Source organism: Tachyglossus aculeatus, chromosome 3 (assembly GCF_015852505.1).
Source record: "Tachyglossus aculeatus isolate mTacAcu1 chromosome 3, mTacAcu1.pri, whole genome shotgun sequence".
Lineage (NCBI taxonomy): Eukaryota > Metazoa > Chordata > Mammalia > Monotremata > Tachyglossidae > Tachyglossus > Tachyglossus aculeatus.
In genome coordinates, this window is record NC_052068.1 from 24,462,881 (window position 1) to 24,482,636 (window position 19,756).

General features: G+C 45.5%; 1 protein-coding gene across 1 annotated transcript in view; it reads left to right on the plus strand.

Moving 5' to 3' along the window:
- The window catches only part of TCTN3 (tectonic family member 3), a 38,737-nt gene that overhangs the window by 9,020 nt on the left and 9,961 nt on the right, over nt 1-19,756 (plus strand). Inside the window, exons 5-13 of the mRNA XM_038743823.1 lie at nt 1,661-1,763; nt 1,852-1,967; nt 3,861-3,896; nt 4,543-4,617; nt 4,723-4,848; nt 11,976-12,083; nt 13,638-13,732; nt 15,949-16,102; nt 18,553-18,678. Of these exons, the coding sequence (XP_038599751.1) occupies nt 1,661-1,763; nt 1,852-1,967; nt 3,861-3,896; nt 4,543-4,617; nt 4,723-4,848; nt 11,976-12,083; nt 13,638-13,732; nt 15,949-16,102; nt 18,553-18,678 (939 nt within the window). The remainder of the gene's footprint in view (nt 1-1,660; nt 1,764-1,851; nt 1,968-3,860; nt 3,897-4,542; nt 4,618-4,722; nt 4,849-11,975; nt 12,084-13,637; nt 13,733-15,948; nt 16,103-18,552; nt 18,679-19,756) is intronic.

Genomic DNA, 19,756 nt, shown 5'->3' on the forward strand with positions numbered 1-19,756 from the left:
TGTGGGAGCAGGAATCCTTCTGGACTCCTCCGCTGTGCTCCAACCCTGCCTCCTCTCTAACAGTCTCCTGCCAGGACTACCCAATCACCAGGAAACTGTTTCTGCAACAATTGTTTTGCAGTCTCTCAAGGAATCTAACTGAAGTTACAGAAAAGGGAAGGTTCCTCTAGCCTTCCTTTTTTTTCCCCTTCCCCTTCGCTCAACTCCCCATCCTTTATAAATACCTCGGAGGATGGGTTTATGAGCCCTGGTGACAGGAACATGCAGAGATCAGAGATGTCTCACATTAACTGTCATCACTCTATAGGATCCTTTCAGACTGCAGGTTTTTGGATTGCTGGCAACATTTGCTCAGGGAGGCAGCGTGCCTAGTGGTAAGAGCATGGGCCTGGGAGAGGACCTGGGTTCTAATCCTGGCTCTGCCAGTTGCTTCCTCTGTCACCTTGGGCAGGTCATATAACTTTCACTGTGTCTCATTCATTCAATTGTATTTATTGAGTGCTTACTGTGTGCAGTACTAAGTGTAGTACTAAGTGTACTAAGCGCTTGGGAAGTCCAAGTTGGCCACATAGCGAGACGGTCCCTACCCAACAGCGGGCTCACAGTCTAGAAGGGGGAGACAGACAACAAAACAAACCACATGAACAAAATAAAATAAATAGAATAAATATGTACAAATAAAATAAATAAATAGAGCATATATACGTACAAAAATACTCATTCATTCATTCAATCGTATTTATTGAGTGCTTACTGTGTGCAGAGCACTGTACTAAGCGCTTGGGAAGTCCAAGTTGGCCACATATAGAGATGGTCCCTACCCAACAGTGGGCTCACAATCTAGAAGGGGGAGACGGACAACAAAACAAAACATATTAACAAAATAAAATAAATAGAATATGTACAAATAAAATAAATAAATAAATAGAGCAATATATACATACAAGCATACTCATTCATTCATTCATTCAATTGTATTCATTGTCTCAGTTTCCTCCGCTGTAAAATGGGGATAAAATCCCACTCCCTCCTCAGACTGTGAGCCTCATGTGGGACAGGGACTGATAAACTTGTATCTACCCCAGCACTTAGAACAGTTCATGACACCGAATAGACACTTCCCAAGTACCATTAAAAAAAGGGGGGAATTTGTTGGCCTGGCTAACCAGAATCAGAATGGCGATGGCTACACCTCTAAGCTCCTTGCTGGAAATGGAGCAGCCACAGCTGCTTCAGGCAGGGCCGACAAAGTACAGCCTGAAGGAGAATCTAAACTGGACTGTGGGCCAGCTACGTTCATCTATGGAAATCTCCCCCCCCCCCCCCTACTGGTCCTGTTCCAGCCATAGATGCTGCATTTTCCTGCCGACAGGTAAATTGGGATCATTCTTCCCATCCACAGCTGACTCAGGCAAGAAAGGGTCATGGATCCACTTCAGGTGTTGGAGCATCCTTCTCCCTCTCGTCCCCTCCTCCTGATTCTTCACTCTTGGCTTGCCCACAGCCTGTAGCAAAGGGCTGTTGTTAGCTTGTGGGACACAATACCCACCCAGTCTTGTTAGGACCAGTGTTTCTCCATCCTTTTAGTTTGTGTACACAGTCTTCTAGCACACATATGCTATTTCGTTGGTACCAAATCCTTCATTGGGTTTTTCCTCAGGCTGGCGATCCCATTCTGACATACTTCCCCAGGTGGTCTCTACTGAGCATGCTAAGGCAACCAGCGGGAATTGGCGGGCTGTGTGCTGATGGGAATCCTGCAGGTAAGGGCAGGGTTTGGCAGCCCTAGCCTTTTTATTCCAGATTAAGAGTGCTCTCCTCCCCTTCTTACTTAAAATTCTGTGTTCCCAGGCTTTCTGGAAAGTAAAAACACATCCTGCACCCGGATCTTCCCCAGTGTGGCAAAGAGCTGCACCAAGGACCCTGCGCTCCGCGCTTCCTCTTACAATGACTTCACAATCTTGAAGGTATCTCATTCTCCACTTATTCTCTTGCTCCTTTTGACTAAATAAATACGATTGATTGATTGATTGATTGATGATTGACTAAAGGTCTTCATGTTAACTACTTTTTGGCAATGTGCTGACTTAAATTAGGCCTGTCCTGAGGTCCCACTGCAATATGTGACTTATCTGATTGGGATTCATGTTTTTCCACTTCACACTCTTGCCTGGGCCTCATTCTGACAGAATGTGATGGTAATAATAATAATAGTGGGGTCTTCGTTAAGTGCTTATGGTGTGCAGATCACTCTAAAGTGTCAGTTAAGCAGGCCAGGCCACAGTCCCTGTCCCATATTACTCTTTATTTTATTACTCTATTTATTTATTTATTTTACTGGTACATATCTATTCTATTTATTTTATTTTGTTAGTATGTTTGGTTTTGTTCTCCGTCTCCCCCTTTTAGACTGTGAGCCCCCTGTTGCGTAGGGACTGTCTCTATATGTTGCCAACTTGTACTTCCCAAGCGCTTAGTACAGTGCTGTGCACACAGTAAGCGCTCAATAAATACGATTGATGATGATGATATGGGGCTCACAGTCAAAGAGGGAGGGAGAATATGTATTTTAGCCCCATTTTACAGGTGAGGTAATTGAGAAACAAACAACTTAAGTGACTTAAGTAACACAGCAGGCAGTTGGCAGAGCTGGATTAGATCTCAGGTCCTCTGACTCCCAAGCCCGTACTCTATCCATTAGGCAACGCTGCTTCTCCCCACACTGAAAATTTTATTCCCTCTAAGGAGTCTGAGTGACCATTTAACTGGATACCGTATTCCATTGAAAGAGTCTGGGTAATGTCATAGTGTACTGAGCACGGGCCTGAGTGTCAGAAGGTCATGGGTTCTAATTCCAGCTCCGCCACTTGCCTGCTGTTTGACCTTGGGCCAGTCCCTTCACTTCTCTGTACCTCAGTTACCTCATCTGTAAAAGGGGGATCGAGAGTGTGAGTCCCACGTGGGACAGCGTAAAGGGGAAGCGTGGACAAGCAGCTCCTCACAGCTGCTCCCTAGGCCAGGCTAGGGAGGAAGAGAAACCCCACTGCACAGCCCCTTGGCATTTCCTATCTAAAAAAGGAAAGGATCCCTCAAAAACGAGCTTTTCTGAGAGTCAGAGGTCATGGGTTCTAATCCCAGGTCTGCCACTTGTCAGCTGGGTGACTTTGGGCAAGTCACTTCTCTGGGCTGCTGTTACCTCATCTGTAAAATGGGGATTAATAATAATAACAGTAATGATGCCTCCTCCAGGAGGCCTTCCCAGACTGAGCCCCCTCCTTTCTCTCCCCCTCCTCCCCCTCCCCATCCCCCGCCTTACCTCCTTCCCCTCCCCACAGCCCCTGTATATATGTATGTGTTTGTACATATTTATTACTCTGTTTTATTTGTACATATTTATTCTATTTATTTTATTTTGTTAATATGTTTGGTTTTGTTCCCTGTCTCCCCCTTCTAGACTGTGAGCCCACTGTTGGGTAGGGACCATCTCTATATGTGTATGTCTCTATATGTCTCTATATGTGTATGTGTGTATGTCTATATGTGTATGTCTCTGTATCTCTATATGTTGCCAACTTGTACTTCCCAAGCGCTTAGTACAGTGCTCTGCACACAGTAAGTGCTCAATAAATACGATTGAATGAACTGAATGAATGAATGAATGACAGGGACTGTGTCCAACCCGATTAACCTGTATCCACCCCAGCACTTAGTATAGTACCTGGCACTTAGTAAATGCTTAACAAATACCATTATTATTATTGTTATTATTATTATTATTACCCTTTTGTGGGGGACTGCAGGATCCTGGTTCTTCTCTCCCTGGGAATTCTGCTCATACCAATGCTTCTCCTTCCATTCAGGTCCCAAGCGGTTTGGCTGATCTGCAGAACATGCAGGTGAGGTTTCTTTTTGCCAGCGACAGGAAAGAATAAACCTAGAAGCTCTCCATTTACTTGTGGAGTCACTCCAACTTTAGGCCTGTGACGAGGAATGGACAGACACCAGTTTGAGGGTTGGGAGACAGGGATGCCATCAAGCCAGGACCCGGTTGGCCTGCTCCTGTACCCATGACAGGAGTGTAATTTCCCAACAATTTATTTCATTTTCTGCTCAGCCTAGTTGCTGGCCAGAGTTTCCATGCTCAAGTCCCTCCCGCCTCTCCCTTTCACCCCTTGCCTTCGCCAAATAATAATGCACACCAGAAGAAGTGTGAGTTTGAACTGGTGCCAGGGGCCAAACGGCACAGTTCCTTTTTCAACCCTCCATCCTCAAACGCTTAGTACAGTGCTCTGCACACAGTAAGTGCTCAATAAATACGATTGATTGATTATGTAAATCTAGGCCCATTGCTACCTCAACGGGAGTCTCTCGGATCAGTGCCGCATTGGATGGATTCATGCAGCACTGTGGTGGTTAAGTTTCGTTTTCAAGTTGGGGATTTGGGGGAGGAGATTAAGGAGATGAATCTTTTTTTTTCCACATTTCTCAACTGGATTTTCTTTCTCCGAGATCTAACACCTAGCTGCCTAATGCTTTCTTCAGGTACCTATTGCCTCGGCCTCCCAGCCAGCACCTCCGCTTTTGAAAGGAAATATCTGCCATAACGTAGTTTCTCAGGTAAAGAAACATCCCAGTACATCCCATTTTTCCGCTACCAAAGCAGATCTTTGACTACGTGCATTCCCGGGGATGCTGACTCTCTGATCCTTTTGTGCATTTCAGGTCATCTATGAAATAGAGACCAATGGGACCTTTGGGATCCAGAAGGTTTCTGTCCGTCTGGTCCAGACTAACCTGTCCGGGACCCCGGGAGCTTCTCTGCAACAGCACTTCACTCTGCTCTTCCGGGTGAGGGCCCTAAATAGTAATAATAATAATAAGAAGAAGTAATAATAATAATAATAATAATAATAATGGCATTTATTGAGTGCTTACTATGTTCTAAGCACTGGGAAGGTTACAAGGTAATCAGGTTGTCCCATGCGGGGCTCACACTCTTCATCCCCATTTTACAGATGAGGGAACTGAAGCACAGAGAAGTGAAGGGACTTGCCCAAAGTCACACAGCTGACAATTGGCGGAGCTGGGATTTGAACCCATGACCTCTGACTCCAAAGCCCGGGCTCTTTCCACTGAGCCGCACTGCTTCTCCGAAACCCTTGTTTTATAAGGGTTGGGGGTATAGAAAGGGAAAGAAAAGGAAGCAGAGTGGCTTAATGAAAAAAGCACGGGCCTGGAATTCAGTCAGAGGACATGGATTCTAATCCTGACTCCACCATTTATCTACTGTGTGACCTTGGGCAAAGTCACTTCACGTCTCTGTACCTCAGTTCCCTCCTCTGCACGTTGGAGATTCAGTACCTGTTCTCCATCCTATTTAGACTGAGAGCTTCCTGTGGGCCTCGATGATCTTGTATCTACCCTAGTACTTAATAATAATAATGATGGTATTTGTTAAGCACTCACTATGTGCAAAACACTGTTCTAAGCGCTGGGGAGGTTACAAGGTGATCAGGTTGTCCCCGGGGGGGGGCTCACAGTTTTAATCCCCATTTTACAGATGAGGTAACCGAGGCACAGAGAAGCGAAGTGACTTGCCCAATGTCATACAGCTGACAGTTGGCAGAGCCAGGATTGGAACCCATGACCTCTGACTCCAAAGCCCGGGCTCTTTCCACTGAGCCACGCTGCTTCTCTATGCAGTACTGTGCTTGGCTCATAGTAAGCACTTAACAAATGCCACAATTAATTTTTTGTTAATAGAGAACTCAGAATCAGAAGGAAGAGTGCCTAATGGAAACAACAAGATTTGGATATTTCAATATTGGAATCACCCAGGGTCTGCCCAGGGTTTAGATTTCTAATCAGTCATATTTACTGAGTGCTTATTCTGTGCAGAGCACTGAACTGGGCTTGGGAGCAGACAGTATAATCAATCAATCAATCGTATTTATTGAGTGCTTACTGTGTGCAGAGCACTGTACTAAGCGCTTGGGAGTACAAGTTGGCAACATAACAGAGTTGGTAGACAAATTCCCTGCCCACAAGAAGCTTACAGTGTAGAGCGTGGACACAGATATTAAAATACATTATGGTTATGTATTTGGCGTCGCTATGGGTCGAAGACGACAGGCATGACATAGATGACACGAGGCTGAGGTTGGGGTGTATAAAAGGTGCAAATCCGAATGTGACACAGGAGGGACAGTGAGTAGGGAACATGAGGGCTAAGTTGGGGACGGCTTCTTGGAGGAGATGTGATTTTAATAAGGTTTTGAAGGTAGGTAGAGTGGTGGCCTGTTGGATATGAAGTGGGAGAGAGTTCCTGGCCAGGGACAGGATGTCGGCAGTGAGATGGATGAGATGGAGCTACATTAAGTAGGTTGCCATTAGAGGAGCAAAGTGAGCATGCTGGGTTGTAGTAGAAAATCAGTGAGGCAAAATCGGAGGGGGCAAGGTTAATCACTGCTTTAAAGCCCTTGTTAAGAGTTCCAGTTTGATGCAGTAGTGGATGAGCAACCACTGGAGGTTCTTGAAGAGTGAGGAAACATGAACTGAATTAAAAAAAAAAAAAAAAGATCCATGCAGCAGAGTGAACTACGGAATGGAGTAGGGTGAGACAGGAGGCAGGAGGTCAGCTAGGAGGCTGATGCAGTAGTCAAGGTGGGATAGGTTCAGTTCTCAGTCCCCTTCTATTTTGCATCTACACTCATTCCCTTGGAGAACTCATTCACTCCCATGGCTTCAACTGCCCTCTCTATACAGTTGATACCCAAGTCTACGTCTCCCTTGATCTCTCTCCCTCTCTCCAGGCTCGCATCTCCCACTGCCTTCAAGACATCTGTACTTGGATGCCCTCTCTTCACCTCAAACTTAACATGTCCAGAACAGAGCTCCTTATCTTCCCGCACAAACCCTGCCCCCTCCCTGACTTTCCCGTCACTTTAGACGGCACTGCCATCCTTCCTGTCTCACAAGCCTGTAACCTTGGCGTTGTCCTTGACTCCTCTCTCTCATTCAACCTCATATTCAATCCAGCACCAAATCCTGTCCGTCCCACCTTCACAGCATCACTAAAATCCGCCCTTTCCTCTCCATCCAAACTACTATCATGTTAATACGATCACATCCTATCCCACCTAGATTACTGCATCACCCTTCTTGCTGACCTCCCAACCTCCTGCCTCTCCCCACTCCAGTCCACACTTCACTCGGCTGCCCAGGTCACCTTTCTACAGAAACGTTACGTAGACATGTCACGCCCGTCCTCAAAAATCTCCAGTGGTTGCCTATCCACCTCTGTGTCAAACAAAAACTCCTCACCATTAAAGCTTTAAAGCACTCCATCACCTGGCCCCGTCCTACCTCACCTCACTTCTCTCCTCCTACAACCCAGCCCACATATTTCACTCCTCTGGTGCTAACCTTCTCACTGTGCCTCGATCTCACCTGTTTCTCCACTGACTCCTGGCCCACATCATCATCATCATCATCAATTGTATTTATTGAGCGCTTACTATGTGCAGAGCACTGTACTAAGCGCTTGGGAAGTACAAATTGGCAACATATAGAGACAGTCCCTACCCAACAGTGGGCCCACATCCTGCCTCTGGCCTGGAATACTCTTCCTCCTCAAATCCACCAGACAATTACTCTCCCTACTGAGTTCCATCTCCTCCAAAAGTCCTTCCCAGACTAAGCCTCACTTCTCCACATCTCCCACTCCCTCCTGCGTCACTCTGACTCGCTCCCTATGCTCTTCCCTGCCCTTCAAGCCCCTTAGCACTTATATATTTGTTCATTCAATCTTATTTATTGAGTGCTTACTGTGTGCAGGGCACTGTACTGAGCACTTGGGGAGTACAAGTCGGCAACATCTAGAGACGGTCCCTACCCAACAACGGGCTCACAGTCTTGAAGGGGGAGACAGACAACAAAACAGGGACAAGAAAGGTGCCAATACCGTCAGAATAAAGTTTGATTTGTTGTATTGATTTCTGTTTATTTGTATTGATGACTGTCTCCCCCGCTCTAGACTGAGCTCGCTGTGGGCAAAGATTGTCACCCCTTATTGTTGTACTGTACTTTCCCAAGCACTTAGTACTGTGTTCTGCACGCAGTAAGCGCTCAATAAGTACGATTGAATGAATGAATGAAGGATAAGTGCTTGGATCAGCATAGTAGCAGTTTGGATGGAGAGGACAGGGTGAATTTTAGTGATGTTGGGAAGGTTAAACCCACAGAATTTGGAGACAGGTTGCATAAGTTGATTGACTAACAATGATAAGTTGAGGATAGTGCCCAAAACTAAGGACTTGTGAGATAGGGAAAATATGGTCCTGTCTACAGTGATGGGAAAGTCGAGGAGGTCAGGGTTTGGATGGGAAGATGAGGAGTTCTGCTTTGAGCATGTTAGGTTTGAGGTGTCGGTGAAATAGAGAAGACCTAAAGGCCAGAGGAAATATGAGACTGCAGAGAAGGAGAAATATCAGGGTGTGAAGTTTAGATAGGGGAATAACCCATATAGAAATGGTGGTTAAAAGCCATGGAAGTGAATGACAATGGGCATAGATGGAGAAAAGCAGGGCACTCAGAACTGAGCCTTGAGGGACTCCCAGTTAGGGAGGCAGAGGAGGAGCCCACGAAAGAAACTGAGAATAGGTAGGCAGCGAGATAGGTGAAGATCCAGGAGAGGACTGTCAGTGAAACAAAGGTTAGATAATGTTTCCGGTACAAGGGTGTGGTTCACAGTGTCAAAGGCAGTTGAGAGGTTGAGGAGGAATAGAATGGAGGAGAGTCTGTTGGATTTGGCAAGAAAGAGATCATCGGTGACCTTTGAGAGAGCAGTTTCTGTCAAGTAAAGGGGGCGGGAGCCAGATTGGAGGGGATCGAGGAGAGGAAGTGGAAGCAGTGGGTATAGGCAATTCACTCAAGGGGTTTGGAGAGGAATTTGGAGGGGAATGGTAGAAGGGAGATGGGACAATGCGTGGAAGTCTCTGTGGGGTTAAGGGAGGGATTTTTCTTTAGGATAGGGAAGACATGAGCATGTTTGAAAGCAGTAGGGAAGAAGCCATTGAAGAGCGAACAGTTGAAGATGTCAGTCAAGAAGGGGGGAAAAGGGAAGGGGCAAGTGTTATGCTAAGGTTCCAAGGGATGGATTCAGAGGCACCGGTGGAGGGGGGTAAGATTTTGAGAGGAGGCAGTTGTTCTCCTCTTGAGATACTGCTGGGAAAGATGGGAGACTCAAAGAAGAGGCAGGCGAAGGGAAAGACAGAGAGGAGCAGAAGAGATTTTAGGGAGATCATGAATGCTGGTTTCAGTTTTATCAATAAAGTATGTGGCCACGTTGTTAGAGCAAAAGATGGCGTGCCGGAGGACAGAGATTTTGAGGAGGGAGTTCAATGTCTGAAACAAATGGTGGGGACAATGGGCATGGCATTCGATAACGGGCAGAGTTAAAGCAGATGACGATGAATGTGAGATGAACAAGGTTGGCTTGGTATCTGGATTTCTGTCAGTAGCACTCTGCAGCTCATGCGTAGAAGTAAAGGAAGTATAGTACTTAGTGCAAACGCTTAGTACTGTGCTTTGCACACAGTAAGTGTTCAGTAAAGACAACTGAATGAATTGAATGAATGAATATTGCGGAGGTGATCCAGGGCTGTGAGTTAGTGGTATGAGATCAGTGACTGTGAGCCCACTGTTGGGTAGGGACCGTCTCTATATGTTGCCAACTTGTACTTCCCAAGCGCTTAGTACAGTGCTCTGCACACAGTAAGCGCTCAATAAATACGATTGATGATGATGATGAAGGGATAGGAAAGCTAGTGAGTTGAATTCAGTAAAGAGGGTAGTGCTGAGAGGGTGTCAATTTGGGAAACAAGGGAAGATAGTTTGGGGATGGAGAGTAAATGGGACACGATAGAGAAGCAACGTGGCTTAGTGGAAAGAGCACAGGCTTGGGAGTCAGAGGTCGTGGGCTCTAATCCCGGCTCCGCCATTTATCAGCCATGTGACTTTGGGTAAGTCACTTAACTTCTCTGTGCCTCAATTACTTCATCTGTAAAATGGGGATTAAAACTGTAAACCCCACATGGGACAATCTGATTACCTTGTATCTACCCCAGCGCTTAGAACAGTACTCGGCACATAGTAAGCACTTAACAAATACCATCATTATTATTATTATTATGATTTTAGAAAATTGGTGTGTGTCAAAAGATTGGAGATCTCTGTTGGGGAACGGATCAGATTTGCGGGAATGGGGAGTGTGGGAGAGAAGACGGGTGAGAAATTCATGGTTGGATAGAGGGATTGCAGCGTTAGTAACAGTAGAGATCGTACAGTGACTAGAGATGAGGATATTGAGTGTCTGTCCAAGTTGGTGAGTGGGTGAGGTGCAGTGGAGCAGGGGTCAGTGGAGTTGAGAAAGGGATCAAAATAGTTCAGAAAGTTGGAGGTAGGGCCAGGATGGTAGATGACTAAGACCAGTAACTGGAGTGGGTGATAGAGGTGGACAATATGAGATTCCAAAGAAGGGAGAGAGAGGGATGGGGGCGGTGGGATGATACAAAAGTGGCATCAGGGAGAGAGACGGGGGCGGTGGGATGATACAAAAGTGGCATCAGGGAGAGGGACGGAAGCAAACTCCTAATCCTCTCCTAATGAGTCTTGGGGAGTGGGAGAAAGATGAGGCCCTCTCCAGAGAGAGCGGCAGGGGAGAGAGTGTTATCTGGAGAGAGCCACATTTCAGTGATCAATCAATCAATCAATCGTATTTATTGAGCGCTTACTGTGTGCAGAGCACTGTACTAAGCACTTGGGAAGTACAAGTTGGCAACATATAGAGACAGTCCCTACCCAACAGTGGGCTCACAGTCTAAAAGGGGGAGGCAGAACAAAACCAAACATACTAACAAAATAAAATAAAAAATAAAAACAAAATAAAAGTGATGGCAAGGAAGAGCAGTGATTGGGTCAGGAACAGGTCAAGGATGAAGGGAAGCTTCCCCATGATGGAGAGGGGGGTCTACAGACCGCACTTGGTTGAGGCTTTGGGCATCAGGAGGAGGAATTTTTAGACTGTGAGCCCACTGTTGGGTAGGGACTGTCTCTATTTGTTGCCAACTTGTACTTCCCAAGCGCTTAGTACAGTGCTCTGCACACAGTAAGCGCTCAATAAATACGATTGATTGATTGAATTAAGAGGGGAGAAGTTGCCACGAGAGTTGGGAAATCACTATTTATTGAGTGCTTACTGTGTGCAGAGTACTGTACTAAGCACTTGGGAGACTATAATATAGCGATATAATAATAATAATGATGGTATTTAAGCACTTACTATGTGCCAAGCACTGTTCCAAGCATTGACAGACACATTCCCTGCCCTCACTGTGTTTACAGTCTAGGGTTGAGTGGGAGTGAGCTGACAGGAGATGGGATGGGAGGATTCATTTCTGTATCAAAATTGCCATTGCAGAGAGGACAAGACATTATTAAGGACAAAGCATTATTAAGGACAAAGCATTATTAAGGCCACAGCTCCTCTAAGAGGCCTTCCCTGATTAAGCCTCTTTTCCCCGGCTCCCTCTCCCTTCTGCATCTTCTATGCACTTGATCTGTGATCTCTGGTCATTTGATATATTCAACCCGTCCTCAACCCCACAGTACTTACGTACATAAATTTAAATTGTATATTATGAATTATTTAATGTCCGTCTCCTCCTCTAGACTGCAAGCTCATTGTGGGCAGGGAACGTGTCACCAATGCTGTTGAATTGTACTCTCCCAAGTGTTTAGTCCAGTGGTCTGCACGTAATAAGGGCTAAATAAATACCATCGATGATGGGGATGCAATTGTTGCATTGCTGGCAGACTTCAGAGGCTAAGGGAGTCAGATTTGCCCAGGAGTTGGGAGTTTTGGAAGATGTTTTTTCTCCTTGACTCATTTTTTTCCTCCTTCTCTCCTTCCACAGCCCTTTAAGCAGAGTACGGCTGCTTCGCTCGCCCTTCCAAGAAGTGGAAATCCTGGCTATATTGTAGGGATGCCGCTGCTGGCTTTGACGGGAGGTACCCGCCACTCTGTATCCTCTCTGGAATAAATCCGTAGTCACCTTTATGTAAGCCCTCTGGTAAAGCTGTAGCTGTTCAATGCATTTGTTTCTCCCAGTGCCTCAGCTCTTTAACAGATTCTTTAAATCTGAAATTCACATGTGTGTGTGTGTATATACATATGTATATGTATATATACATATATACAAAATAAAATTTGTATATATGTATATATACATATGTATATATACATATATACAAAATAAAATTTGAAGGTCCAAATAGATATTAGAATAGGGGTTTGGTTTGTTGTGGTCTTGCAGTTTTACTGGTAGAATATTTAGCTCACTTAAGCCTCTGCTCATCTTTGTCTATCACTCCCATTGCTCTGTCCAAATGAACATTCTTGCAAATACTTGGGAAAGCAGGGTAGTTCTGTTAGAGCTGTATTTGAACTTGGATTTGCTCCCTTTTTTCATTCCTTCCTCAGCTCCACACAGCACTTATGTACATATCCATAATTCATTTATTTATCAATCAGTCAATCCCAACTTGTACTTCACAAGCGCTTAGTACCGTGCTCTGCACACAGTAAGCGCTCAATAAGTACGATTGAATGAATGAATGATATTTATTGAGCACTCACTATGTGCAGAGCACTGTTCTAAGCACTTGGGAGAGTATAATACAAGAGAACAAGCAGACATGTTCCCTGCCCATAATAAGATTACACTACATCTGTATCCCTTTCTAGACTGTAAGCTTGCTGTGGGCAGGGAGTATGACTGCCAACTCTGTAAGCAGCGTGGCTCTGTGGAAAGAGCCCGGGCTTGGGAGTCAGAGGTCATGGGTTCTAATCCCGGCTCTGCCGCTTGTCAGCTGTGTGACTTTGAGCAAGTCACTTAACTTCTCTGTGCCTCAGTTAGCTCATCTGTAAAATGGGGATTAAGACTGTGAGCCCTACGTGAGACAACCTGATGAACTTGTATCCCCCCAGTGCTTAGAACAGTGCTTGGCACATAGTAAGCGCTTAACAGATACCATCATTATTATTATTATTATTATTACTCTCCCAAGTGCTTAGTACAGTGCCCTGCACACAGTTAACGTTCAGTGAATACAATTGATTGATTGATTGGATGAAACAGAGTAAAAATGATGGTGGTGGTGTTTAAGTACTTACTACGTGCAAACACGGTACTGAGCACTGGGGTCGATTCAAGATAGTCAAGTCAAACACAGTTCCTGACGCTTAAGTCTTCACAGTGTAAGCTGGAGAGAGGACAATTTACCTCCATTTTTGCAGATGAGGAAACTGAGGCACGGAGAAGTTAAGTGACCTGCCCAAGGTCACACAGTAGGCGCTTGGTGGAGCCAGGATTAGAATGAAGGTCCTCCGACTCCCAGGCCTGGGCTCTTTCCACTAGGCCACCCTGCTCCTCTGAATAAAGGCGAGACTCGACTTAAAGGGAATTAGTCCTTGTCGATTCACAAGGTATTATGGTTTTTCATGCTGTTAAGATGGACAGTCTGTGTTTTTCTTTCCTTTCGCTTCCTTAACCATCACCTTCTCCCCGCTGCCTCAGGTGAGTATCTTACAGAGCCAGGGGGATGGAAGCTGCTCAGAGCTCAGGCACCAAGTTCAGTTCGGGGTGAACGTGCTATCTGGTTGCAAGCTCAGGTAAAGCATCTGCTCTGGATCGCATCCGTAACCACCACTCTGTCCCAAATAGCATGTAGATTGGGGTAACGTGCTTGCTTTCTCCTGATAGGACTGTGGATCAAGGAAGTGCTTGTGGGGGGAAATGCCCTGACTCTCTTCTTCTTACCTACTGGAATGCTGCTATAATAATGATGGTGTTTTTAAGTGCTTACTGTGTGCACTGTTCTAAGCGCTGGGGAGGATACAAGGCATTTCATCTGGGTAATGCAGACGTGAAATGGCTCCTCTGCTGCTAATCTCCTCACCGTGCCTCGTTCTCACCTGTCCCGCCATCAACCCCCAGCCCATGTTCTCTCCCTGGCCTGGAATGCCCTCCCTCCACACATCTGCCAAGCTAGCTCTCTTCCTCCCTTCAAAGCCCTACTGAGAGCTCACCTCCTCCAGGAGGCCTTCCCAGACTGAGCCCCCTCCTTCCTCTCCCCCTCCCCATCACCCCCACCTTACCTCCTTCCCCTCCCCACAGCACCTGTATATATATTTGTACATATTTTTTACTCTATTTATTTATTTTATTTGTACATATTCTATGTATTTTATTTTGTTAATATGTTTTGTTCTCTGTCTCCCCCTTCTAGACTATGCGCCCACTGTTGGGTAGGGACTGTCTCTATATGTTGCCAACTTGTACTTCCCAAGCGCTTAGCATAGTACTCTGCACACAGTAAGTGCTCAATAAATACGATTGAATGAATGAATACAAGGTGATCGGGTTGTCCCACGTGGGGCTCACAGTCTTAATCCCCATTTTACAGTTGAGGTAACTGAGGCACAGAGAAGTGAAGTGACTTGCCCAAAATCACACAGCTGACAAGTGGCAGAGCTGGGATTTGAACCCATGACCTCTGACTCCCAACCCATACTCCTTCCACTGAGCCACGTTGCTTCTCTATAAGGAAGCTCTTTGTTGTTACTATGGTAATGTGCTCCCATTCTATCTTTTCTCCATCCTACTTTGACTCCGAACCCAGGGTGGGACAGGAACTGTGTCCTATCTGATTATTTTGTATCATCATCAGTGGTATTTGAGTGCTTATTGTGTGCAGAAGAGCACTTTCCTCGGCAGTTGGGAGAGTACAGTGCAACAGAGTTGGTAGACACTTTCCCTGCTCACAATGAGCCTAATCTAGAGGACAGTATCATCTACCCCATCACTTAGTAACAGAGATTGGCAATAGAAAGTGCTTAACAAATTCCGCTATTATTATTATTGTTATTACTAATAATAATAATAATAATAAAAATAAAGCAGTATGCTAAGCACTCAAGTAGGTACAGATAATCAGAATGAGCACAGCCCCTGCCCCACAAGGGGCTCGCAGATCTAAGAGGTGGGGAGAGGTGGTATCTTTTCTTCATTTTACAGATGAGGAAACTGAGGGACAGAGGGGTGAACTGATTTCTCAAGGTCATCCAGCGGGACAGGGCTGAGTGGAATTCGAACCCAGGTCTCCTGACTCCCAGTCCCAGGCTCTGTCCACGAAGGTGGTACACTTTGCAGCTCCACTGTTGGAATGGTAGCCGGGAAGGCAACTACAGAATCACTCCTTCCGATAGAGTTTCCGGATTTCAACCTAGTAACAATGATTTCATTTAGTTTTATCCGTGAATCTGTCTTTTCTAGGAGGAAAGGAGAAGTGGGAAAGGCCAGTTGCTTGAAAGCAAAAATATAGGTGTGGCATATAGTAAGCATTTAATACACTTAATACACTTCACTATTATTATTGTTGTTATTATTGAGTGCTTACTGTGTACAGAACACTACACTAAGAACTTGGGAAAATACAATTCAGTAGCTTTGGTAGACACAATCCCTGTCCACAAGGAGCTTACTGCCTAGAGGGGGAGACAGGCATTAATATAAATTACAGATAAGGGAATTGAATGAATGAATTTTACAGGTGAGGGAACTGAAGCGCAAGGAAATTAAATGACTTGTCCAAGGTCTCACAGCAGATAAGTGGCAGAGCTGGGATTAGACCCCAGGTCCTTCTGACTTTTAGGCCCATGCTCTACCCTCTAGAGCTTCCCAGGAGGCCGAGAGGTCAGCGAGGAGGCCAATGCTGAAATCAAGGCTGGTTTTAATAAATTCTGGGATCAGCGGAGTAGCTGTTTGGATGAAGAGGAAGGGGATTTTAGAGATATCAACTCTAACGCACCCTTGTATGCAATTGCAGAATAGAGGAGAGAGACTGCAGCCAAGTGCAGAGCAAGCTGTATACATCCCTGCAAGGAGTCCCCAGCCCGGACCGCCTGGCCATTTTCGGGAATGCTGAGCTGACGCAGAAAGGAGAGTGGACCAGAGTCCTCACCAGAAACTGTGGCACTCTGGTAAGGAGAGGACTAACATTTTGTTTTATATGAAAAGTCAACTTTTCATTTCTTCTTTCCCCCACACTTCTGAGGGGAGACGAACTCAAGTAACAAATTGGAATGTGGTTGCTACAGGAGGGTGAACTAAAAATCAGACCCATTAAAAGGAACAAGTTTCTTCCTTCATATTGTCATTTCTTTTCATTTCCATGTCCAAATCCTTTTTCCCCCGTCCTGGAATGCTTCTTCCTGGCCTGGAATGCCCTCCCTCCGCACATCTGCCAAGCTAGCTCTCTTCCTCCCTTCAGAGCCCTACTGAGAGCTCACCTCCTCCAGGAGGCCTTCCTAGACTGAGTCCCCTCCTTCCTTTCCCCCCTTCCCCCTCCCCATGTCCCCCACCTTACCTCCTTCCCCTCCCCACAGCACCTGTATATATGTATATATGTTTGTACGTATTTATTATTCTATTTATTTTATTTGTATATATTCTATTTATTTTATTTTGTTATTATGTTTTGTTTTGTTCTCTGTCTCCCCCTTCTAGACTGTGAGCCCACTGTTGGGTAGGGACCGTCTCTATATGTTGCCAACTTGTACTTCCCAAGCGCTTAGTACAGTGCTCTGCACACAGTAAGTGCTCAGTAGATATGATTGAATGAATGAATGAATGAATGAATCCAAGCCCTGCAGCCTTCTCACTTTTATCATAGTCAGTCCTAAGCATTGGTTCCAGAATCTGCTCTCTCTGTAAAAATATTTCCTTTTTTCAAATCACTCTGCTTTGAAACGAAACTAGTTTTCAAGGGCATCCATCAATGCACTTTAACTTAGCTAATTGGATTCATTTACTCTCCCTTCTCACCCATTCCCTGCATTCTAGCCAGGTAAATCTTCCTGCTCTTTCCTTTTGCCCAATTCCCTCACTTCAGAGTGCCTGCTGTGAACACCTTCTCTTTCCGTACCCATTAACCAGTCACTTTTCCTAGATTCAAGACCTCCTGAAAGCTCATTTCTTCCAAGAAGACTATCCCAATGAAATAGAAGTGCGGCGCACTTACTTGCCCACCTCCAAAATTGACTGAATCTGGACTGAGGTCTAGGAATACCCTATAGATAGGGTGCATGTATATAGTAATAATAATAATTATGGCATTTATTAAGCACTGTGTGCCAGGCACTGTAAGAAGCACGGGGGTGGATACAAGCAAATCGGATTGGGCACAGTCCTTGTCCCGTGTGGGGCTCAAGTCATGTGTGTAAATTGCAGTAATGGTATTTATTAAGCACTTACTTTGTGCATAGCTTAGGCACGGGCCTGGAAGACAGAAGGACCTGGGTTCTAATTCTGGCTCTGCCACTGCTCGTCACCCAGCAGACAACACTGTGCTAAGCATTGGGAGAGTTGTCTGTCTCCCCCTTCTAGACTGTGAGCCTGCTGTTGGGTAAGGACCGTCTCTATATGTTGCCGACTTGTACTTCCCCAGCGCTTAGTACAGTGCTCTGCACACAGTAAGAGCTCAGTAAATACGATTGAATGAATGAATGAGAGAATGCACAGATAGGAATTAGGCACCATCCTTGTCCCTTGACGGGCTCACAAACTAAAAGATATATTTTAATTCTTGTTGCAGCCTCCAATATTGATTTTTAGATATTTGTAAAACGTTTAACTCTATCGTAATAAACTGTAGCCTCTTGTCAGTGTTTTTTATTATAGAAAGTGATCTCCTGGATCACAGGGAGTATGTCTGATTAACTTGCTCGTCATCATGCCCCTGAAGAGAGAATGCACAGATAGGAATTAGGCACCATCCTTGTCCCTCGACGGGCTCACAAACTAAAAGATATATTTTAATTCTTGTTGCAGCCTCCAATATTGACTTTTAGATAGTTGTAAAACGTTTAACTCTATCGTATTAAACTGTAGCCCCCTTGTCAGTGTTTTTTATGATAGAAAGTGATCTCCTGGATCACAGGGAGTATGTCTGATTAACTCGCTCGTCATCATGCCCGGTTCAGGGTCATTGCGGTGGAACGAGCGCTGGTGGGATTCAGGAGACTCGGATCCTATCGTCATCATCATCAATCGTATTTATTGAGCGCTTACTATGTGCAGAGCACTGTACTAAGCGCTTGGGAAGTACAAATTGGCAGCATCTAGGGACAGTCCCTACCCAACAGTGGGCTCACAGTCTAAAAGGGGGATCCTAGGCTTGGTTCTGCCTATTGAGGGCTAATGTGAGCAAAGGCGGCAAACGCACTTCACAACGCGCTGCGCCCGTATCTCCCCAGTGGGAAATGATTGTCGGGGACAAGAGTGCGTGAGCACCAGAGAGGCCGGGCAAGCCGCTAGCGCCGGAATGAATTTCCCCGTGCAGTTTCTTGCGTCGTCCCCGGCTCCTCTGACGGGGTCACGCTCCTGTTGAAGATGAGACTGCTGACGATCGTATCTCTTCCTCTCTTTCCAGGATAAGAGCTGTTCCATTCCCGTTTCCCTGGAGATCCAAGTACTGTGGGCTCACGTAGGTCTCCTGTCCAACCCTCAAGCCCAAGTGCTGGGAGCGCGGTACCTCTACAAGTGCCAGTCCAGAAATGTAAGTCCTTCGCGCTCGAGCCCCGCAAATTGGCATTAACTAGGATGATTTTGCGGATTGCACCCTTGAAAAGAGACTCGTTTATCTACTTCACTTAAGCGGCTCCTCGTGATCAATCAAACCATCGGTGGTATTTAGTGGGCACTTTCTGTGTGCAGAGCACTCTGCTAATCACTTGGGAGAGTTCAGTAGAATAAGTAGATATGATCCCTGCTTTCAATAATAATAATAATAATAATGACATTTATTAAGCGCTTACTATGTGCAAAGCACTGTTCTAAGCGCTGGGGAGTTTACAAGGTGATCAGGTTGTCCCACGCGGGGCTCACAGTCTTAATCCCCATTTTACAGATGAGGTAACTGAGGCCCAGTGAAGTGACTTGCCCAAAGTCACACAGCTGACAATTGGCAGAGCTGGGATTTGAACCCATGACCCCTGACTCCAAAGCCCAGGCTCTTTCCACTGAGCCCTGCTGCTTCGTTTCAAGGAGTGTGAAGCAGCGTGGCTCAGTGGAAAGAGCCCGGGCTTGGGAGTCAGAGGTCATGGGTTCTAATCCCGGCTCTGCCACGTGTCTGCTGTGTGACCTTGGGCAATTCACTTAACTTCTCTGAGCCTTAGTTACCTCATCTGTAAAATGGGGCACCTGTATATATATTTGTACAGATTTATTACTCTATTTATTTTACTTGTACATATTTACTGTTTATTTTATTAATGATGTGCATATAGCTTTAATTCTATTTGTTCTGATAATTTTGACACCTGTCTACATGTTTTGTTTTGTTGTCTGTCTCCCCCTTCTAGACTGTGAACCCATTGTTGGGTAGGGACCGTCTCTATATGTTGCTGACTTGTACTTCCCAAGCGCTTAGTACAGTGCTCTGCACACAGTAAGCGCTCAATAAATACGATTGAATGAATTAATTACTTAATTAAAACTGTGAGCCCCATGTGGGACAACCTGATCACCTTGTATCCCCCCAGCACTTAGGACAGTGCTTTTCACATAGTAAGCGCTTAACAAATGCCATTATTAATATTATCAATGAGAAATACCCTCTTCTAGGGTTTCCAGAG